Genomic DNA, 24,606 nt, shown 5'->3' with positions numbered 1-24,606 from the left:
ATGTTGTCATAGGTTTCCTTCATATGGACTGCATGACCAACTGGAATTGATGGCAAAACATTGCCATTATGCAGTAAAACAGCTTCAAGACTCGTCTTCGATGAATCAATGAACAGTCTCCACTCATCTGGATCGTGAACGATGTTGAGGGCTGCCATCACACCATCGATGTTGTTGCAGGCTACAAGATCACCTTCCATGAAGAAGAATGGGACAAGATCCTTTTGACGGTCACGGAACATGGAAACCCTAACATCACCTGCCAGGAGATTCCACTGCTGTAGTCTGGAGCCCAACAGCCCTGCCTTACTCTTGGGTAGTTCCAAATCCCTGACAAGGTCATTCAGATCACCTTGTATTATGAGGTGTGGTTCAGAGGAGGAGGATGGGAGAAAATGTGGGTCCTATGACATTGAGGGTTCAGGACCAGAAGTTTCATCCTCTTCCTGTTCCTCGTCTGACTCAAGTGAGAATGATTCTGGTGCATCAGGAACCAGCAGTCCTTCTCCGTGGGGTACTGGGCGTATGTATAGCTGATAGAATGTTTGAATAATGCACAGTCCACTTTTTCTTCTTTGACACACCTTTCCCAACTGGAGGCACCATGCTGAAGTAACAATTGCTGGTATGATCTGTTGGCTCTCTCCAAATCATTGGCATTGCAAAAGGCATAGATTTCCTTTTCCTGTTCAACCACTGGCGAAGATTTGTTGCACAAGTGTTGCAGCATATGTGTGGGGCCCACCTCTTGTCCTGATCTCCAATTTTGCATCCAAAATAAAGGTGATAGGCTTTCTTAACCATAGCGGTTATACTGCCCCTTTTATGATGCAAAAGTCACTTCACCACAAACATAGCAGAAGTTATCTGCACTGTTCACACAAGTACGAGGCATCTCTGCTCGCTTTGGCTAAACAGAAATGTGTCCCTTTGCAAAATCAAACACTGACAAATAAGAGAGCACGACACTGTATGATTTCTAGAGCTGATATAGGGCAATTTGTTCAGCAGAGTGATGTAAGCTTCGTTATGATTGCATCATCCATGACTTCTAGGAATAACACGATGCAATTCATATCATGTATGATGCAATGCCAGCTTCAGATTGCATCATTCATTGTTTTGCCTAAAAAGCAAGTACTGTCCAAACCCAGTCATAGATTTATTCATAGATCCAGTCAAAGATGTATTTTAGTCATTTCTGGTTTAAATTGAGATCCCTTCCCTTTATAACTCACTTATCCTCCGCCATTCCCAAGTCAAGGGTCGTATATACTGACCCAATAGCATATCTTGAAAACTAGAGCCAATCAACAATTTTAAGCATCATTTTCGTTCTCAGTGACCCAGAATTAGTAAAGTTTGACTACATTTATTTCAGAAGCATTTTGGCTGTAGAGCAGTGTTATTTGACACCGCAGCAGGTTACATTCTCCTAATTGTCAAGCCCTGAACATTTTTTTTTCCACATACAACCTCTGTAATTATCTTCACTTAATGTACAAGCTCATGTATTGAAGTTTCACTGTAAGAGTTCTGTTTTATTGCATTAGAAACTGGCCATATATTTTCCCCCTTCTAGGTCATCAGTGTATCTAGATGAAGCTCAAGAGAGGATATGCAAGGCATTAGGCCAAAGTAAATTTTTTTCTTTAAGCAGAAACAGCAACTGTACTTCTTCCCATTGCTCCTATATGAAAACATACATCTTATTACTTAAATATGGAGTGTAACAAGATTTATATTATGGCCAACAATGACACATCTTGGCAGCTGTTAAGCTAGGCCAAATAAATGAATTTGATTATTGTTCCATAAAACACCCCAACTGCCATGTCTTGAAATGATAAAATATTAATTTCTAAAGAAAAATGTGGTCTGAGAAAAATACTTCTAACAAAGAAAAACACAAAACCATGCCCAAGAGGAAAAGTCACAAAAGTCCAAGAATTTTAGTAATCGATAACCAACACCATTCAAACATTTCAGCAACAAAACACACAGATATAATATTTTAACGACAAACCTGAAATGGCAAAAAAAGGAAAGCTTTAAGATACCATTTCATTAACCTGTTCCAGCTTCTCTCAGCATGCCTCAGACAACTGACTAACACTGAAATTTGAAATGTATGGAGATATCCTATCTCCTAGAACTGGAAGGGACCTTGAAAGGGCATCAAGTCCAGCCCCCTGCCTTCACTAGCAGAACCAAGTATTGATTTTGCCCCAGATCCCTAAGTGGCTCCCTCAAGGATTGAACTCACAACCCTGGGTTTAGCAGGCCAATGCTCAAACCACTGAGCTATCCCTCCCCCCTCCGTCCCACTGTAGGAAGAAGCAGTAACAAAAAGTAAAGTAATATAGTAGTTTTACAGAATATTTTTTAAAGATCCCTCAATTTGTATTTATGTCTACCAGATATTTGAAAACAGAAGTTGCAGAAGGCACAGAAGTGGATGGGAGGGACACTGAAGGAACAGAATCATAGCATAGTTACTGTTTTCTATAAACCACTCACAATAATCACAGCTTTTAAAAGTGTTGTACTAAGAAACCTGTATTTTCTCTTTAACTTTCACTAGTTATATTTTTTAGCAATATTAATTAATATTTTCACTCAGCACTACGTTTGGTCCAATTTAATGGAAGATTCCTAAAAAGAACCACCAATTGGGTTGGCCTAAAATTTAAATCATGCTCTCCATAAAAGACATGTAAAGCTAGTGTTCTGATCATTTCATAGGACTGAGACAATCATAGAATCATAGAACTGGAAGGGACCTCAAGAGGTCATCTAGACCCCTGCACTTATGACAGGACTGAGTATAGACCATCCCTGACAGGTGTTTGTCTAACCTGCTCATAAAAATTTCCAATGATGGAGATTTCACAACTTCCCTAGGCAATTTATTCCAGTACTTAACCACCCTGCCAGGTAGTTTTTCCTTATGTCCAACCTAAACCTGCCTTACTGCAATTTAAGACCATTGCTTCTTGTCCTATCCTCAGCAGTTAAGAACAATAATTTTTATCCCTCCTCCTTGTAACAACCTTTTATGTCCTTGAAAACTGTTATGTCCTCTCTCAATCTTCTCTTTTCCAGACTAAACAGACCCAATTTTTTCAATCTTCCCTCATAGGTCACGTTTTCTAGACCTTAAATCATTTTTGTTGCTCTTCTCTGGACCTTCTCCCATTTGTCCACATCTTTTCTGAAATATGGCACCCAGAACTGGACACAATACTCCAGTTGAGGCCTAATCAGCATGGAGTAGAGCGGAAGAATTATTTCTCGTGTCTTGCTTACAACATTCCTGCTAATACATCCCAGAACTATGTTCACTTTTTTTTTTTTTTTTTTTTTTTTTTTTTTTGCAACAGTGTTACACTGTTGACTCATATTTAGCTTGTGGTCCACTATGACCCCCAGATCTCTTTCCGCAGTACTCCTTCCTAAGCAGTCATTTCCCATTTTGTATGTGTGCAACTGATTGTTCCCTCCTAAGTGGAGTACTTTGCATTTGTTCTTATTGAATTTTATCCTATTTACTTCAGACCATTTCTCCAGTTTGTCCAGATCATTTTGAATTATAATTCTATCCTCCAAAGCACTTGCAACCCCTCCCAGTTTGGTACTGGCCGCAAACTTTATAAGTGTACTCTTTATGCCATTATCTAAATCATTGATGAAGATATTGAACAGAACCGGACACAGAACTGATCCCTGTGGGACCCCACTAATTATGCCCTTCCATCATGACACTGAACCACTGATAACTACTCTCTGGGACGATTTTCCAAACAGTTATGCATCCACCTTATAGTAGCTCCATCTAGGTTGCATTTCCCTACTTCGTTTATGAGCAGGTCATGCGAGACAGTATCAAAAGCTTTGCTAAAGTCAAGATATATGGTACCACATGTACTGCTTCCCCCCTATCCACAAGGCATGTCACCCTGTCAAAGAAAGCTATCAGGTTGGTCTGACACGATTTGTTTTTGACAAATCCATGCTGACTGTTACTTATCACCTTATCTTCTAGATGTTTGGAAATTGATTGCTTTATTATTTGCTCCATTAATTTTCTGGGTACAGAAGTTAAGTTGACTGGCCTGTAATTCTCCAGGTTGTCCTTATTTCCCTTTTTATAAATTGGCACTATATTTGCCCTTTTCCAGTCTTCTGGAATCTCTCTTCTCTTCCATGACTTTTTAAAGATAATTGCTAATGGCTCAAATAATTCCTCAGTCAGCTCCTTGAGTATTCTAGGATGCATTTCATCAGGCCTAAATCAAAATCAAACCTAGAACAGCCTCTCCCTTAGTAACTCTCTCCACCTACTGAAATAAAAAATTGTCTTCAATACATTCCAAGAACTTGTTGGAAAATCTGTAACCTGCTGTATTATTTTCCCAACAGATGTCTGAGTAGTTCAAGTCCCCCATCACTAAGTCTTGTGCTTCGGATGATTTTGTTAGTGTTTAAAAAAACCTCATCCACCTCTTCTTCCTGGTTAGGTGGTCTGTAGTAGACCCCTAACATGACATCACCCTGTTTTTACCCCTTTTATCCTTACCTAGAGACTTTCAACAAATCTGTCTCCTATTTCCATCTCAGCCTCAGTCCAAGTGTATACGTTTTTAATACATAAGGCAACACCTCCTCCCTTTTTTCCTCAGCTAACCTTCCTGAGCAAGCTGTACCCTTCTATACCAATATTCTAGTCATGCTTATTATCCCACCAAGTCTCTGTGATCCCAACTATGTCAAAGTTGTGTTTATTTACTAGCATTTTGAGTTCTTCCTGCTTATTCCCCATACTTCTCGCATTACTATATAGACATCTAAGATACCGATTTGATTCCCTCCCTCCCCTAGTTCTGTCTTGTCTCTTCCTTATCCCTGCTATAACTGCCCCTGCTCCCCCCAAATTCTAAACCTTCTCCCGGGTCTCCATATTTTTGACTTACCTGTGGGCTTTGGTCACCTGCCCCCTTCAAACCTAGTTTAAAGCTCCCCTCACTAGGTTAGCCAGTCTGTTTCCAAATATGCTCTTCCCCTTCCTTGATAGGTGGAGCCCGTCTCTGCTTAGCAGTCCTTCTTCCTGGAACAGCATACCATGGTCAAGGAAGCTGAAGCCCTCTTGGCAACACCATCCTCACAGCCACTCATTCACCTCGAGGACGCATCTGTCTCTGCTTGGGCCGATACCCTTGACCGGAAGGATGAAAGAGAACACCACCTGCGCTCCCAACTCCTTCACCCTTACTCCCAGAGCCCTGTAGTCACTTCTGATCTGCTGAGGGTCATACCTCGCAGTATCATTAGTGCCCACATGGATGAGTAGCATGGGGTCAGAGGGCTTGATGATCCTTGACAATCCCACTGTAACGTCTCTGATACAGGCCCCTGGCAGGCAGCATACCTCCTGGGATGCCATGTCAGGGCGACAGATGGGTGCCTCCATCCCCCTCAGAAGAGGGTCACCAACCACTACTACCCTATGTTTCCTCCTGGGAGTGGTGACTTCAATCTTCCCAGCCTTGGGGTTACATGGCTTCTCCGCTTCCACCTTTGGGGGTGATTCCTCATTGCTCATTGCCAGGGCAGCCTAACAGTTTTTCATCACCATGGTGGATGGGTTCAGAGCAGGTGTGGAGCACTGCCTGCTGCCAGAAGTAACCATCAGCCAGTGTCCTCCCTGAGACAGAGCTATATCCTCTCCCAGATGGTGTGACAGCAGTCCTCTGTAGCTGGATAGCTTCTTCAGCCTTGCATGTCTCCATATGAATATTCTCAAGGAATTCCTCATGGCCATGGATGCTCCTCAGCCTAGCCACCTCCTCCTGTAGCTCTCTCACCTGCTTCCTGAGAGATTCCACCAGCAGGCACCTTTCACACTGGATGGTCCCCCCAGCCTGGCTTTCTGAGAGTGAGAAATGCAGGCCACAGTCTCTGCAAATCCACACCAGGATCTGGGTAGAGGCATCCATGGTTAGGTTGTCTGACTGGATAGAGGTGCAGGTGGAGGAGACAGGAGCAGCGCTGGCACTGACAATGCAGCCCTTCCTAACCATAGCGATTATATTCCCTCCCACAAACTCCCCTTGGTTGCTTACCCTCTAGTTTTTAAGGCCTTCTCTCTACGTCAGCCCTACCCCCTTGTTAATCACACAAGGGGGAGGGTGATCACAAGGCTGACTGAGGCGGATCAAAGCTGATCAAAGTTGAACCAGGGAACAAAGGCTCAAACAGTCTGACCCTGTAACTGAAATAATCTGAAAGAGAAAGAAAAACTACAAACAGCCAAACTCACTCACTCACCACAAGGTTAGTACTTGCACCTTGTTCGTTCAGCAGGAGGATCTCCTTCTCCCCTTCTCAAACTCCCTTGTTTGCAGACCCCTGTTTGCTAGTTCCCAATGAAGATGATCAGAAAAATTTACTTAAAAATTTATTGAATTTAAGTTTATGGCTTTCCTTTTCAACTGAATCAGAAAATCCTATCTTTAACAAAATGGATCTATGAGAAGCACCATTTCCATAAAAATCTCAGAGTCAAACTCTAGAAGGACACAACACATGCTGTAAGTGGTCAAATGCGTTCCATAATGTGGACTAATCAACATTCAGGAACATTTTAAACAATAGACTGTAATGGTGAGGTATGTGCTAGAGTGAACACTTGGACAGGCGGGTTCTTGAAAAGGGAAAGAGCACCACATCTCACCTTAGGCCCACTATGAGCTCTGACAAAATCTTCAGCCAGGACTATCTGTAGTGTCTCTTCCTCCCCTTGAGTCTTATTGCCATGTCTGGGACAGACCAACTGATTTTAGGTGCAGGGAGGGAACAGAAGACGCCAAGGCTGAAGGAAAGATGGCGTAAGTATATGGTGTTATAAGCACCAGAGGGCTATTCTGAATTTGATTTAGAGATGACAGAATGTTTCTATTTTCCATCACCAATCTGGTTCCACTTCCTGATGGGAGAGAATAGTCTGAGCATAGCGTTCTGAATACTCTGAAGCATAAAGATTTAGGAAGATAAGGAAGGGAGAATGCAGGAACCAAGAAAAGAAGCCCTTAAGGAATGAATAAGGACTTCAGAAGAAACAGGGTCAAAGTGAGGAGAAATTCTAATAAAACTCCTGAGACTGCAATAGGCATTATTTACAGACAAGAGAGATGTGAGAAAGAAACACCACGTTCAGCAGTGGTGGTGTAGCCAAAATTCTGAAAATATGCATTTGTTTAATGTTTTTTGTTTTATATTGGACACAAAAATAGCAAGTTAGAAAGGGAAAATAATAAACTAAAAAACAGTTTCCTTCTCAAATGCAACTTGCTATGACAAATGTATGTCTCCATTCCCTAAAAGCAAGGAAATAGCCTCACCTTGTCCCAAGTTTACCCAAATTCCTACCAACAGAGAAAAATACTATTGAAATTTTGACAGAGCTCTGGGGGCTGGATGGTGAGAAGAAAAAGATGGTTTAATGATTAAAGAACCTATTACCCTACCATTCACTTGTCCTCATACAGAACCCCTGACAATTTTCCAAATAAATATTATCTGCTTTACTAATTTAAAACAGACAACTTTTGTTTAGGTTACAAAACCCCATTTGAGATTAGGGTGATCTGTTCCTCATTGTCAAAATGTGCTGGTCAACTGTGACTTTATAACATAATTTACAACTAAATATATTGTAGGAGCACGGCTAATAAGTGTCTCTACCAGTAGGATAATGTATATTAATCTTTTGTTGAGCTCTGTGTGTCATGTCTATTCAGCACAATTCAATCCTGAAGTGCTACCTCAATGCAAGATCCTAGCTATTCATTATTTTACAATGCCTTAAGAATGTATCTCAAAATATTTTACACACGACCCAGAAGGGTAAACAAAACAGTAGGATAGGGTTGAGAATGTAAGGACGTAAAAGAGTAGTATACAGTAGTTTTTTAAATAAAAGTAATACATCTCTTAGCTGTCCAACTTCTTGTAAGCATTGCAATAGAAAGGGGTATTAAAGATGATTTATGGGGAATATTTTTAGGCAAAAAATGTGCCTTTTATCTTCTACAATATACAAAAAGAAAGCCTTACATGTTTTTTGAAAAAAGCTTCTGCTGCTTATTTTCTACTTCAAGTATCAGAAACAAAGTCTGGTCTTCACTGGTTTTGCTTGAGGAACATGAACATTTCAGAGCATGTATCTTATGAGTAAGGCTACGTGTCTGTCATGGAGGTCATGGCTTCTGTGACTTTCTATGATCTCCATGACTTCTGCAGCAGCTGGCACAGCTGGCTGGCAACTTCTGGGCCAGCCGTGCCAGCTGCTCCTGGGGCAGTCTCGGGCCACCATGCCCCTCCCCGCCAGCAGCAGCAGTAGTTTGGTTGTGGGAGGGAGCCCAGGGCTGGGGCAGGAAGTTGGGGTGGGAGGCGGCACTTACCTCGGGGGGACTCCCTGGAAGCAGCCAGCATGTCCCTACAGCTCCTAGGCAGAGGAGCCAGGGGGCTCTACTGCCCTCGCAGCTCCCATTGGCTGCAGTTCCCAGCCAATGGGAGCTGTGGAGCCAGCACTTGTGGCTGGGGCAGTGTGCAGAGCCTCCCTGGCTTTCCCACCCCCTAGGGACATACGGGCTGCTCCCGGGGACCCAGGTAGGGAGCCTGCCAGCCCTGTCAACCCTCCCCACCCCCAGCACCAGTGGGGGTCCCGGACCGCATGCCGCCCCGCCAGATCACCCGTAGTGCCCCCAGACTACCCACAGCTCCCAGGTCCAAGTTTTAGTTAGGGGAATATAGTAAAAATCACGGACAGGTCGCGGGTCATGAATTTTTGTTTACAGCCCATGACCATGACTTTTACTAAAAATACCCGTGACTAAAACATAGCCTTACTTATGAGCTCTCACATCAAATGAAAAGCAGGTGTGCTGAATCTTTAACCAAGACTCCCTTTAACACTTACAACTTCTGTTACTAATAGTTTTTGATAAAGTTTTGAACAATTCAATTAAAAATAATTTCCCCTCTTAAGTTGTTCAGCTTTCACTTTCTTGACTCTGTGACATTATTTCAATAGAGACAAGACCTGAATTTTTAACGTAAAAAGCAAGCCGAAAAAACTATTAAGTCAATCCCTTCCCACACCAAAAAAACCCAACAACCTGTCAGGCCTCCTTGATCCATCATAATGATGGAACAATAAAGTGACTCAGAGGCAAGGACAGTAATAAGAAATGTCCCTGTAATTAGAAATATAGATACAGCTTTGTCATCAAAACACTCTCATGGATCTCTTATTCAGCTTTTCCTCTTTGCCCCCACAAAGTTTCTCTCCTCTGTCCTGTTTACCTTCCCCCCCCCGCATCCGGACTAGTATGACGCCCACACATATCCCAAGGGAGCCAATCCTCTAGGTGAGAAACACCAACTTAGAAATAGGCCTTTAATGATGTTGAAAGAATAAATGAGATCACCACAGGTGCATGGGCAGAGACCTGACCTCTTCCCTGATTTGGTGACTGATCGGTAGGCCAACCAAAGGGACTCAAGAATGATATGACACCAGGTCAGGCAACCCTAACACAAGATTTGCCATAAATCCACTATTACTGCTCATCCCGTAAGGGACACTAGGGCTGCTGAGAGTGTTGCTGGAAAGTTACCCATGCAACCAGACAAGGCAACTGCAGTTCAGTTAGAAAGACCGACCCAAACTAATTTATAATATTTGTAATATTGATCGACCCTTCTGACATCAGAAAATTATGCAAACTTGCTATTTACAAAAAAATCACGTTTAATGTCTTAAGCCACCCACTAAGTTTGATACAGAGTTGCTTATGATAGCAATACTTTAAAAATGTAACTAACATTGTTTTTGTTAAAGATATGAAGAAAATTACTTGAAGTTTCATAGAAAAACAATCTGCAGATGTGTATCATAAGGTATGAAGCAGTTATCACAAATGCTACTTTCTTTTCTTTTTTGTGGTCATAAACTTTGTTTCAGAGAGAGGTTTAAAATCATTACATCTAAAACGAAAGCCTATAAAAACATACTGAAAGGTACAGCATGTCTTAAAAAGAGTTTTCTTAGTTTCACAAGCTTTTCTTATTTCTCTTTTACGGAGAGCTCAGACATTAAAATTAGCATTTGAAAGTATTCAAAAGCTTGTTAAACTTCTCATTTAGATGTCAGGTTTCCCAGGTGCTGTTTCTCACGAAATACAATTAAACCTGTACAAAACCAACCTTACTAGACAAACTCCTGTCTTAAGACCATCATTCCCAAACATACGTAGTACAATTCTGGTTCACTATAACCGATAAACACCAACTTTTGGTTTATCCATTAGAGATACATGCAGTTACAATGAAACCTAACTTATGTTACACTTATAACTGAGCTAGATGTTTCTTAATACATATTCTAACAAGTAGCTAGCAAGCTTTATTTTAGCTAAGATGACATTTTGCAACTGATTTTTTTAAACCACTATAACAATAGTAGAATCTATAACTAGCGCCGTCATAAACAGTCCCAGCACGTAACTGGACCTATTGCTAGAGAATAAATTCAATTAAGAGGGTACTAAAACAAACTTTCACTTGTATAATATGATCATTTGATTCCTCTAGACCAATGTAATAGTAGAATGTGCCAAGAGAAGTTATAATAGGCTCATTCGCTCCTCAATTCATTCTTTATAGTAATCAAAAAATTATAGAAGTGTAGAACTGAAAGGGACCTGAAGAGTTCATTTTAGTCCATTCCCTAGGGCTGAGGCAGGACTTAGTATTATCTAGACTGCCCTTGATAGGTGTTTGTCTAACCGGTTCTTTAAACCCTCCAATGATGGGGATTCCACAATTTTCCTTGGTAACCTATTCCAATATTTAACTACCTTTATAGTTACAAATTTTTCCTAATATCTAATCTGAATCTCCCTAGCTGCAAACTAAGCATACTACATCTTGTCCTAACTTCAGTGCATACAGAGAACAACTGATCACCAAATTATGCCTTGAGGTATCCTTACAGGATTCTGTAGGATCTGAATACAATCATCATATGTCAAATGAGGGACCTTCACTCATATTATTTCCTTTCTCTAATATGCCTGATGTACCTTAATATTCACTTGGTAATTGTGTAAATAGTTCACTGTACTTTTTAATAAAGCTAGTCATGAAATAAGAGCAAATAACTACCAACACAAGGCATTACTATGAGCATTTGAGTGCTGAGAACACCATACAAATGACAAGTTTCCATTTCCAAAGAATGTTGAGAGTCCAGAAAACATTAGCGGTCTCAAAACAAGAAACAGTTATATAGGCAGAGTGTTCTACTCCATTTCTCTTGAATACAGTTGTTTATGATACAGATGATGCTGTTCTTTTATTTAATGGATATGGGTATAGCAAACTATTTTCTCAACATACAACTTCTGAAAATATACATTCTTACTGATTTACAAGACAATCTTCCCTCTTAAAATACTTTACTTTTAGGAGTAATACAGTTTTCAGCTAGCTAAAATTCTGTATTTACTGTTAATATGAAAAATATATCACTCACCCAATTAGCTGGATTTACACTAAAAATGTTCACAACTAATCAGAATACATTTTTTCTTTTTTTAAACTGACCCAAACTTTAAAGCTATTTCCCACTAATTACAGGATGCAAATCTATGGAATTTTATTAACTGCATCCCTCAGAACTCCACCACCACATGTCAAACTATCATGACTCATTGATCTTCCCACTGTCCCTTATAGGACCCAAAACATCATTTGGTCGCCAGGGAAGACATCATCAGTACTAACAGTATTTTTGGCTAACAAACTCAGAGGTTAGTTATCTTGCAAGCCAGAAGCTACTTCAAATGGCCAGAATAACTCAATCATTTAGACTGAGACATTAACCAGGAAAAAAAAAACCCACAAATTCAGGCTGACATTTTATACATTAAATCTTAAGTAATTTCCTGACTTTATTGGTTCTCAAGCTTAATATGCAGTTTTACAGTAAAAGCTTTTTTAACCAGCATGCTGGGGAAATGGGGGGTGCCGGTAAATTAAAAATGCCAGTTAACTCAGAGGGAGGGGTTTGAAGTGCGGTGGTGGGGGATGTGTGCGGGGCTGGGGCATGGGAGGGGCTGCGGGGCACAGACTCTGGGAGGGAGTTTGGGTCCAGGAGGGGGCTTGGGGCATGGGTAGGGGCTCGGGGTGCCGAATTGGGGGGGGCACTCACCTCCGGCAGCTCCCCGCAAGCGGCTCTCCATCCTGCTGCTTCTAGTGGTGGAGGCACGGCCAAGCGGCTCTGCAAGCAGGCATGCTGCCTCCATCTGCAGGCACCTCTGTCTGCAGCTCCCATTGGCCATGGTTCCCAGCCAAGGGGCTGGGAGCCGCAGACTCAGCGCTCAGGGAGGTGGGACGGAGGCAGCATGCCTGCAGAGCCACCTGGCCATGCCTCTGCCAGCAACAGCAGGGACAGAGAGCTGCTTGCAGGAAGCCACCAGAAGTGAGCCGCGCCTGCCTCCCTCCCCCGCCATCTAGCACCCCGAGCCCTTCACGTGCCCCAACCCCCTGCCCTCTCCCGGACCCAAACTCCCTCCCAGAATGCGCCCCACAGCTCCTCCCACGCCCCAGCCCCGCACCAACCGCATTATAAACCGGTCTGTCAGCAGTGCAGATCAGAAATGCCGGTTTATAGAGTTTGCCGGTTGAAGTGCCAGATAAAAGCTTTTACTGTACTTGGTTTACATTCAAGAGTTTTCCTTGTGTTTCTCAAGTTAATATGCATTTTGGCATGCTTTACATATTCAGATGTAATGTATGATGTTTTATACCTTAAACTAATTAAATTTACGTATTTGAAGGGTTTTACTGTTGGGGGAATTCTGCACCACTGCACATGCAGAATTTGCGCAAAAGTGAATGTAGTACACGCAGAATTTCCTTTTTCTCCTACAGAAATGGGCTGCAGAGCTGCTGGCCACCACTAGGGGCTGCTGGACTCAGAGAAGCCCAATTCGCAAGTAGAAGACACTGCAGGGAGGGTGGTGTGTATTTCCAGGCAGCTACAGTTCTCAGCACACCCTGAAGGAAGGAGGCTGTGTGCAGGAAACTCCATACAAGCACAGGGCCCAGCATCAGGCTGTTTCTCCCTCTGGATCCCTGGGGTAGGGGTGTGGGTGTCTGAGCTGGGGGGGCATGCCTGGGTGCTGGGGAAGGAGGTGGTGCAAGTGTCTAGGCAGGGCGGGGGGGGCTCTGCAGCTGGGCTCGGGGGGGGGGGTGTCCGGGGATGCCAGTATCTTGGCTGGAGGAGGGAGGAGGCGTGGCTGGGCTCTGGGGGAGTAAGGGGTGTGGATGTCTGGGCTGGGGTAGATCCTGCAGCTGGGCTCTGGTGGGAAGGGGGATACAGGTGTCTGACACCCCCTGCTGAGCTCTGAGGGGGACGGGGCACAGAAAGAGGGGTTCCTTTAACTCTCTATTCCTCAGGGAATTTTTCTGTGTGTGTCTGTATTGTTACAGACAGTTGCTGACAGGTATTTTGAAATAAGTTACCCAAATAATTGAAACTGGCATGATTATATAGTGTTATTTAAAAAATAAAATATGCAGAATTTTAAAATATTGTATGCACAGCTTTTAATTTTTTGGTGCAGAATTCCCCCAGGAGTAAGGGTTTATATCTTGTATAAGATTAACCAATGGCATCTTCTAGAAATCAGACAGACAAAAAGTTATGAAAATATATTTTGAAGCATTTACCACACAAGTACTGTAATCTGTTCTATTAATCTAGCCAGCAGTTAGTGAAATATCTACATCCTGTAAGAAATGCAGTTATAAAGGTGCTGATCAACAATATTTCCCAATTTAAATTTGGGGTGGCAGAACGGACAAGATTATTTATATGCCAGAAATTGTAATGAAAGTTTACCTTTGTTGCCCCACCAATGATCTCAAACCATAAACCAGAGGAACCACATTTTTTTAGGGTTAGAGATAATTCATACTGAATACTAATTAAGACCTGGGCGTCTCCCAAGTTCAGACTAGCAGTTGCATCAAACTACATTAAATATGATGTGTTCTGTGATGTGAACTGAGTCACAACCCAGTTTATTTCTCAGAAGATCTCAAGCTAGACTTGCATCCTGGTACCAGAAGTGAAAAACAGTTGATTCTCCACTAAATTGCTTAGCCCTTTGATTAGACTACAGTGTGGAAAATGGCATTTTACATGACTCTGCTACAATAATTCAGATTTTGAAGAAAAACTTTTCTAACATCCTAATAAACTGAAATTTCTTTAATTTGACATGTTGTATTTACCATTCTGTAACCCCATCCAGAGCTGTTTATGATCCTTTTTCTGCATTTCATTGATGACTTGACTTTTGTGCTTTAAAGCATCTGCTTCCTTTACACAAGCCATGAAATGAGCTTCAATCACATCTTTAGAAGGACAGTGCAGTAGATCCTTTTCTGGGAAATTCTACAAAACAATTTTCAGAAGACAGACCAAAAGAAATAAGTATATTGTGCATCTCTTAGTAATAAACAAAAATATTTATTTTTCAGCAAGCACAGAGACAAAGCAAATAGATCATTAACCCTCAACCAGTTTATAGACTTCAGGTTTAGTCACAATACCTATTTGTGAATTAAGAGATTTAAGTTTTGAAAGAATGATTTGTAACTGAAGCATCATTCAGATTTCATGGCTTCATTTGTGGAAGGAAAAACATCCCCAGTAATCAAATTGGAAGGTTTTCAATGCTTGCATAGTATTTGACACCTTTTAAGTGTTGGTATCATATGTTGGCCATTTCTCTGCAACAGTAGACAATACTGTAAGTTATCTCCTCCCAACAGCATCTTTCCTAATGGGCCGGTTTACCAGTTTCTTTCAGTCATTCATTTTTATTTCCTCCATGTGGGTATGTTGTACAAAATTTTCAACACACAGTATCAGATACTACATATACTATGACAAAATAGATAAGTAGGGCCCTACCAAATTCACGGTCATGAAAAACGTGTCACGGACCGTGAAATCTGGTCTCCCTCTGTGAAATCTGGTCTTTTGTGTGCCTTTACCCTATATTATACAGATTTCATGAGGGAAACCAGCATTTCTCAAATTGGGTGTCCTGACCAAAAAGGGAGCTGCGGGGAGGGGGTCGCAAGGTTATTTTAGGGGCATTCTGGTATTGCCACCCTTACTTCTGCGCTGCCTTCAGAGCTGGGCGGCCGGAGAGTGGCGGCTGCTTACTGAGAGCCCAGCTCTGCAGGCAACAGCACAGAAGTAAGGGAGGCAATACCATATCATGCCATCCTTACTTCTGCACTGCTGCTGGCAGCGGCTCTGTCTTCAGAGCTGGGATCCCAGCCAGCAGCTGCCCCTCTCCAGCTGCCCAAGTCTGAAGGCAGTGCCAATGCCAGCAGCAGCACAGAAGTAAGGGTAGCAGTACCGCAACCCCCTCCTACAATAACCTTGTGACACCCCCAACTCCTTTTTGGGTCAGGACCCCTACAATTACAACACTGTGAAATTTCAGTTTTAAATAGCTGAAATAATGAAATTTACAATTTTTAAATCCATATAACCGTGAAATTGAACAAAATGGACCATGAATTTGGTAGGCCCCTATAGATAAGGCAACACCACCTGTAAGTACTTTCCCCTGAAATCAGTGCAAATCCTTACCAGCCTTATTTTTACCTGTTAGGGCTAAGATTTATTTATTAGTTAACTGGTTCTTTAATGGTTTTCTATGGCTGAAGTTGGTGCACTGTACTCTTTCAAGCACTAAAAATGTAAGGTTTATTACTTTTAAAAAGACAGCAATTTTCAGGAATTATATCTTTCCTTTTTGTTAAATTATAGTGAAACCTTGTTTTTGCAAATAATAAATGTGTTGCACTTATTTAGCAAATCCAAAGATTAACAACTCTAGAATCAATTCACTTAATGTACTAGACATATAAACCTCTGGATGGTGATAAATTTCGAAATAGTTAAACTTTTTCCTTTCCCAAGAAGTATAGTGCCCCGTTAATGGGCATCTAGTCCACTGATTAAAATTTTTTTGAACTGAATTAAAGTGTGATGGTGATAACCAGGCCAATCAGGTATTTGTATTTCTAATAGAATCAAAGTTTGGTTGATCTCCTCTATGTTGGAATCAACATAACAGTAAGCACACTGGATACATAAGCCGATCCAGAGACAGGACAAATCCTTCCCCTTATGAGGGCCCTCAAGAAGAACCCAAAGCTTGATACTTCTGGAACTCCTGAGCACAATAAAAGTAAACTCTGATGATCTCCCCTATTGTTAATGAAAAGCCACAGAATTTCTTTCTGTGATGAGGGAGAAGGATAGAAATTTGGGAGATAAATGTCCTGATTAAGGTGAAAGAATTAAACAACATTAGAAGGACAGACTGGCAGGTACAAAAGGACTACCTTTTTCTTATAAAAAATCATGAATGGAAGATTACAAAAGAATACCACAAGCTTTCTAATTCTTAGGGTCAAAGAGATAATCACTAAGGCGGCTAGCTTCCACGTCAGAATAAGAGGGACTAATAGGGATTCATATGAGTTAGAGCAAAACGGATCTTAAAACCAAGTTAAGGCGACAGGGAGGCACTGGAGACTTGACTTGGACCCACCACTTTGAAGTCAGACCAGACCCTATAGTATGCTATGCTCATTATTTGTTCTAGGATGCAACAAGCTGTTGAAGACCTTACTGAAGAAATTCAAGTTCTTAAGGAATCTTTTCTCAGGAGCCACACAGAGACTCAGCATTTCAAAAATGGGGCACAGAAAAGGGCCCTGATAAAGAAGGGAACCACCTAAAGGGAAGGCTGTTTCAAAGGCTTTGTGGAACATGCAAGAAACCACTCCAGAGCCCTGAAGATCATGTGTCATCCCCCTTCAGGATGGGGAGAAGTAGTAACCTTCACCCTCAATAGACACAAAGTATCAAAATACACCTTTGGAGATGTTGATTTGAATGAACTGGGGTGATGACCTTTATCTGAATGAGATAAGAATTCGCTAAATTCATGGACGATAGGTCCATCAATGGCTATTAGCCAAGATGGTCAGGGATGCAACTCCATGCTCTGGGAGACCCTGAGCCTCTCACTGCCAAATGCTGGGACTGGACAACAGGGGATGGAAAGCTGAAGATTATCCTGTTCTATTCCTTCCTTTTGAAGCATCTAGCATTGACCACTGCTGGAAGACAGGATACTGGGATATATGGTCCATTGGTCTGACCCAGTATGGCCATTCTTATGTTCTTATTTTGAGGGTCAATAATATTTTCCCTTCTTTTTAGGAGTTTGTTGAATAGAAGGAAAAGACTGAAGTTCTATGAAATAGCTCTTCCTCATGACAAAGACCCAGACACTGGAAAAGGTCATGGCTCATTGGTCTAAGTCAGAAGCTCCCAAACTATTTTTGCTGCAACCAATGTTCCCTCTAATTTTTTACATCCATGTGTGAAATGAATTTTGTTATGTGCACCAATATGGAGATGATGTGTGGCGGGGGTGGAGCCAAGGAGTTCAGCGTGTGGGAGGGAGCTCAGGGCTGGGGCAGAGGGTTAGGGTGCGGTGGGGGAGTAAGGGATCTGAGGTGGAGCCAGGGATGAGGGGTTCAGGGTGTGGGAGGGTCTCAGGGCTGGGGCAGAGGGTTGGGATGCAGGGGAGTGAGGGCTCTGGCTGGGGGTGTGGGCTCTGGAGTGGGGCCGGGGATGAGAGGTTTGGGGTGCAAGCTGCCCTGGGGAGAGAGGACTTCCCCGAGGCCTCTCTCACTGCAGCAGCTTGGGGCTGGGGGAGAAGTGCCTCTCCCTGCCTGCACAGCGCTTGATAGCCCGCTGCATGGCTATGCAGCTTAGAGGGAACTTAGCTGCACACTCCACTTTGGAGAGTTATCTCCCATGTGTGCCCCCCACTTCTAAAAAAACAGTATTTTTGCAGAAAACAGGAGAAATTTATTTTCTCAGCTAGCATAAAGAGGAGAGGAGTTTGTAATGTGTGGTGAGAGATGTGCAAAGGGGTGGGGAGGACGACTGCTCCAGGATGGATCCTCCTTGATATCATACATTTGACTAGCCCCTGTCATTCCCAACCTTAGGTGTCCAGCCAGGAGTCTACTGGGAGGACAAGGGAGGTGTATCAGACCTCCCTCAGGCTAGGATTTTCAGACACCAACCTCCCCTCTCCCCAATCTGACAAAAAAGGGGCCTGGGCCACAGGTCCCATCCCAGCCATCTCTCAGCAGCAGAAACCACCATGTCCCTGGATATCTACTGCTGGGCAAATGAAGGGCAGTGCTTAGCCCTGTCATGCCACAGCGCTGGAGACACCAATGACTCGGGAAAGCATTACAAAGCCTGGCCAAGCCCTTCACCTGAGTTCCTGCAAAAGGGGCGACCCGGAGCTGCTGCCTCCTCCTGACAGGGCCAAGCATGTCCCCAGGAACAGAAGTGCTTCCACACCCCCACATCCTACAGCAATGGGGGAGGGGCCCCATGTGCCCTGTCATGGGGGGAGGGAAGGATATTATATTTCAAGTTCCCAAATAGTTCCACTGCCAGGAGGGTGTGTTGGGAGGGGGGGGAGGGTACGGTTACTATCGCAATACCATACCATGCCATGCCATCTTTATTTCTGTGCCGCCCAGCTCTGAAGGCAGAGCCACCGCCAGCAGCAGTGGAGAAGTAAGTGTGGCAATACCATATCTTGCCACCCCTACTTCTGCGCTCCTGCAGAGTGCCAGCGCTACCTTCAGAGCTGGGCTCTCAGTCAGCAGCAGCTGCTCACCTGCCCAGCTCTGAAGGCAAGGAAAAAGGACGAGCAAGGAAAAATCACAGACATCTGTTTGTATTTTGAGAACCAACAGTTTAAGTAAAGGCAGTCTCCCACAAAGACGCAAGTGGAACCATAGAATAATAGGAACACTAGACTGGAAAGAGGTGGTCCTGTCCATCCCACCACATGGAGGGATGAGGGAAAAGAAGACGGTTGCTGCTAGACTTCCATTGTTTCTGGAACAGCATGGGTTTGGTGTCTGACTTCTGAAAGGAATGATGTTGGTATATAGGCCTTTGGGGTTAATAGCTGATTAAAAATCTACACCCGGAGAAATAAGGCTCATTTCTCTATATGAGGATAGACAGGATTTGAGACATCAAGAGGAAAGGGCAGGAAAAAAACATAACTGTTGTTCTTCGAGATGTGTTGTTCATGTCCATTTCAATCAGGTGTGCATGCTCTGTATGCACGCCAGCTGGAAGATTTTTCCCTTAACAGCATCTGTAGGGTCAGCCTGGGCGTCCCCTGGAGTCGCGGCTTCATGGTGCCTAATGTAGAACCCTGCCGACCCACCACCCCCTTAGTTCCTTCTCGTCGGCTGCTCCGACAGAGGGGTAGGAGGGTGGGTATTGGAATGGACATGAACAACACATCTCGAAGAACAACAGTTACGAGAAGGTGAGTAACCGTTTTTTCTTCTTCGAGTGCTTGTTCATGTCCATTCCAATTAGGTGACTCACAAGCCTAAGTTCAGGAGGTGGGATCGGAGTTATCCGCTGATTGGAGCACTGCTTGTCCGAAGGCCGCTTCGTCTCTTGCCTGCTTAGTGATCGCATAGTGTGTGGTGGAAGTGTGTATAGAGGACCATGTTGCTGCCCTGCAGATTTCCTGGGTGGGAACCCGCACCAGGAATGCTGCTGAGGAGGCCTGAGCCCTGGTGGAGTGCGTGGTGATAGATGGAGCGGACACCTTCACCAAGTCGTACCACTCCCAAATGCATTACATGGATCCACGACGAGATACGTTGTGATGAGACAGGGAGACCTATCATTCTGTCTGCCACCACCACGAATAACTGGATGGACTTTCGGAACAGCTTCGTTCTCTGATATAGAAGGCTAGCGCTCTGCGGACATCCAGTGAGTGAAGCCTCTGCTCCCTGCCACTTGAATGTGGCTTAAGGTAGAAAACATGTAGGAAGATGTCCTGGTTGATGTGAAACTGGGAGACAACCTTTGGGAGAAAAGCCGGGTGAGGTTTGAGCTGAACCTTGTCCTTATGGAATACTGTGTACTGGGGCTCTGATGTAAGGGCCCTGAGCTCTGACACTCTCCTAGCTGAGGTTATCGCCACCAGAAATGCCACCTTGCATGAGAGATAAAGCAGGGAGCACGTCACCAATGGCTCAAATGGTGGTCCCATAAATCTGGAAAGGAGCAAATTGAGGTCCCAAGCTGGGATAGGCTGTCATACTTGCGGGTATAGTCTGTCGAGACCGTTAAGGAAAAGGCTGATCACTGGATTTGCGAAGACTGAGCAGCCTTCTGCACCCGGATGGAAGGCGGAGATGGCAGCCAAGTGAACCCTCATTGATGACATGGACAGTCCCTGTTGCTTAAGATGGAGGAGGTAGTCAGGTATAAATGGCACCGAGGCGAGTGTCGGAGACTGAAGATGCTGCTCCACCCAGACTGAGAATCTCTTCCACTTGGCAAGGTACGGCGCCCTTGTGGAAGGGCAAAGAGAACTTGTCTGACTTGATCAGAGCAGGAAAGCTCCACAGCGTTCAGCCATGGAGCTTCCATGCTGTGAGGTGGAGCGACTTGAGGTTCAGATGTCAGAGGCGGCCATGATCCTGCATTATTAGATCTGGGACGAATGGTAGGGTGACTGGAGTTGCCACAGACATTTCCAGAAGCGATGTGTACCAGTGCCGGCATGGCCAGGCAGGAGCTATCAATATCACCAGCGATCTTGAGGAGCACCTTGTGAACGAGAGGAACCGGTGGGAACGCGTATAGGAGGCGGCCTCCCCATGGAAGTAGGAACACATCCACAATGGAGCCTGGGCTGTGACTCAGGAAGGAGCAGAATAGTTGACACTTCCTGTTCTGTTGTGTGGTGAACAGGTCTATTTGCGGAAAGCCCAGTGTTGGAAGATTGAGCTCACTATGTCCGGCCAGAGGGACCACTTGTGGCCGTGAAAAGACCTGCTGAGATGGTCTGCCAGCTCGTTCCGTATCCCAGGGAGGTATAATGCCTGCAGGTGTATCGAGTGCTTTACATGGAAGTCCCACAGCTTGAGGGCTTCATGGCACAGGGGAGAGGAGCCTGCACCCCCTTATTTGTTGATACAGAACATTGCCATGGTGTTGTCCGTGAGGACTGATTCAGAGTCCATATATCAGGGAGATGTGTAAGTCTAGCACGCCAGGCGCACCACTCTCAGTTCTCTGACATTGATATGCAGAGCAAGGTCCAGAGGTCTTGTATCCTGAGGTCTCCCAAATGTGCCCCCCATTCCAAAGCTGAAACATCTGTCACTAATGAGAGGGTTGGCTGGGGGCTGGTGAAGGGGACCCCTGCACATACTACCTGTGGGTTGAGCCACCACAGGAGGGAGTCTAGTATCGGACAAGGCAGGGTTATGATACTGTCCAAAGCATCCCGAACTGGTCGATATACTGATGCTAGCCATGACTGAAGTGGGCAAAGCCTGAGTCTGGCATACTGTACTATGTAGGTACAAGCTGCCATGTGTCCTAGAAACTTCAGGCAATTCTTTGCTGTAGTGGTGGGGAACTGCCTGTATGACCAAAATCTGGCCTCTGGGAGGTATGCCCTGGCTCAAGTCGAGTCTAGCACTGCCCCTATAAACTCTATCCTCTGTACAGGGGACAGCATCGATTTCGCCTCATTTAGAAGGAGACCCAGTTCGTCGAACATCCTTCTTATGAGGCCGACCTGTGTCTCCACTTGAGATCTGGAGCAGCCCTTGATCAGCCAGTCATCAAGGTACAGGAACACCTATACCTGCTGTTTGTGCACGAACGCTGTCACGACTGCCATGCACTTGGTGAACACCTGAGGTGCCGCCAACAGGCCAAATGGGAGGACAATAAACTGATAGTGGCTGTTGTTCACCACAAACCTGAGGTATTTTCTGTGGGGTGGAATTATTGCTCTGTGAAAGTACGTGTCCTTCAAGTCGAGGGCAACACACCAGTCTCCTGGATCCAATGAGGGGATAAAGGAGGCCAAAGAGCCCATGCGGAACTTGAGTTTTCTGACGAACTTATTGAGTTCTCGCAGGTCCAGGATGGGCCTGAGGCCAACTTTGGCTTTCAGTATTAGGAAATACTGGGGGTAGATGCCCTTGCCCCTTTGCTCATGAGGAACCTCTTCCACTGCCCTGACAGAGAGAAGCGCGTGAACCTCCTGTATAAGGAGTTGCTCGTGAGAGGGGTCCCTGAAGAGGGACGGGGAGGGCTGGGGTGTGTGTGGAAGGGTGGGAAGGCACAGAATTGGATGGAATATCCCCTTCTCTACCGTATGGAGCACCCAGTGGTCCGAGGTGATACAGGACCATACACAGTAGAAAGGGGATAGCTGGGACGAGAAAGTAAGTAGGGTTGGATCCAGTTCCAGCACTGGTGTACCGTCCTCCATCACACCCTCAAAAGGCTGGTCTGGGGCCAGGCGGTGCCTTGGGCTGGCCCGAGCCCTGGCCTGAGGAGGGGTGCTGCCTTTTTCTACCACTTCTATTCCTCCTATGAGGAGTGCCCTGGCAGTTCTGAGCTTGGTAGAACCTAGAGGGAGGCTGTGGCCAGAAATGTCTACGTTGAGTGGCAGGGGTATGGAGCTCCAAAGATCTGAGGGTGGCCCTTGAATCCTCTAGGAGGTCCCGGATGACTGGAAAAAGGCTAATGTAGTGCCCAACTTTAAAAAAGGGAAGGAGGAGGATCCAGGGAACTACAGGCCAGTCAGCCTCACCTCAGTCCCTGGAAAAATCATGGAGCAGGTCCTGAAGGAATCAAATCTGAAGCACTTACAGGAGAGGAAAGTGATCAGGAACAGTCAGCATGGATTCACCAAGGGCAAGTCATACCTGACTAACCTAATTGCCTTCTATGACGAGATAACTGGCTCTGTGGATGAGGGGAAAGCAGTGGATGTGTTATTCTTTGACTTTAGCAAAGCTTTTGATACTGTCTCCCACAGTATTCTTGCCAGCAAGTTAAAGAAGTATGGGCTGGATGAATGGACTATAAGGTGGATAGAAAGCTAGCTTGATCGTCGGGCTCAACGGGCAGTGATCAATGGCTCCATGTCTAGTTGGCAGCCGGTATCAAGCCAAGTGCCCCAAGGGTCTGTCCTGGGGCCGGTTTTGTTCAATATCTTCATTAATGATCTGGAGGATGGCGTGGACTGCACCCCTCAGCAAGTTTGCAGATGACACGAAACTGGGAGGAGTGGTAGATATGCTGGAGGGCAGGGATCGGATACAGAGTGACCTAGACAAATTAGAGGATTGGGCCAAAAGAAATCTGATGAGGTTCAGAATCCTGCACTTAGGATGGAAGAATCCCATGCACTGCTACAGACTAGGGACCGAATGGCTAGGCAGCAGTTCTGCAGAAAAGGACCTAGGGGTTACAGTGGACGAGAAGCTGGATGTGAGTCAACAGTGTGCCCTTGTTGCCAAGAAGGCTAACGGCATTTTGGGCTGTATAAGTAGGGGCACTGCCAGCAGATCGAGGGATGTGATCATTCCCCTCTATTTGACATTGGTGAGGCCTCATCTGGAGTACTGTGTCCAGTTTTGGGCCCCACACTACAAGGAGGATGTGGAAAAATTGGAAAGAGTCCTGCACAGGGCAACAAAAATGATTAGGGGGCTGGAGCACATGACTTATGAGGAGATGCTGAGGGAACTGGGATTGTTTAGTCTGCAGAAGAGAAGAATGAGGTGGGATTTGATAGCTGCTTTCAACTACCTGAAAGGGGGTTCCAAAGAGGATGGATCTAGACTGTTCTCAGTGGTACCAGATGAGAGAACAAGGAGTAATGGTCTCAAGTTGCAGTGGGGGAAGTTTAGGTTGGATATTAGGAAAAACTTTTTCACTAGCAGGGTGGTGAAGCACTGGAATGGATTACGTAGGGAGGTGGTGGAATCTCCTTCCTTAGAGGTTTCTAAGGACAGGCTTGACGAAGCCCTGGCTGGGATGATTTAATTGGGGATTGGTTCTGCTTTGAGCAGGGGATTGGACTAGATGACCTTCTGAGGTTCCCTTCCATCCCTGATATTCTTGGATTCTATGATTATCGGAAAAGAGGGCCAAACTCTCAAAGGGGAGGTCCTGGATTGTTTGTTGGACCTCATGGGGGAGACCAGAGACCTGCAACCAGCAACTCCTTCTCATTGCAATCCCTGTGGCCACTGTATATGAGGATGCATCTGTGGCGTCTAATGCCACCTGTAGGGATGCTCTGGAGATCAGTTTTCCCTCCTTCACTAATGCCAACAACTCTACTCGAGAGTCCTGCGGCAGCAGCTCCGCGAACTTGGCCATCGCAGTGCCGGTGTTGTGTGCGTATCTGCTCATGATGGCAGATTCAAAATGCAGAGCTGTAGTCCCCCAGTGGAATAGACCTTCCTGCCGAAAAGCTCTAGTTTTTTGGCATCCCTATTCTTAGGGGAGGGGCCCTGGTAGTCCTGGCGCTCTCGCTGATT

At 44.7% G+C, this 24,606-nt stretch overlaps 1 protein-coding gene across 10 annotated transcripts in view; it reads right to left on the bottom strand.

The window, feature by feature from the left end:
- Window positions 1–24,606, bottom strand: part of ATG5 (autophagy related 5) — a 144,532-nt gene that overhangs the window by 84,263 nt on the left and 35,663 nt on the right. For all 10 annotated transcript variants that reach the window (XM_054022586.1, XM_054022582.1, XM_054022587.1 and 7 more), the window contains one exon: window positions 14,368–14,530. In XM_054022586.1, the coding sequence (XP_053878561.1) occupies window positions 14,368–14,530 (163 nt within the window). The remainder of the gene's footprint in view (window positions 1–14,367; window positions 14,531–24,606) is intronic.

Source organism: Malaclemys terrapin, chromosome 3 (assembly GCF_027887155.1).
Source record: "Malaclemys terrapin pileata isolate rMalTer1 chromosome 3, rMalTer1.hap1, whole genome shotgun sequence".
Classification (NCBI taxonomy): domain Eukaryota; kingdom Metazoa; phylum Chordata; order Testudines; family Emydidae; genus Malaclemys; species Malaclemys terrapin.
Note: the sequence above shows the minus strand (reverse complement) of the source record. Positions and strands in the feature narration are given on the sequence as shown.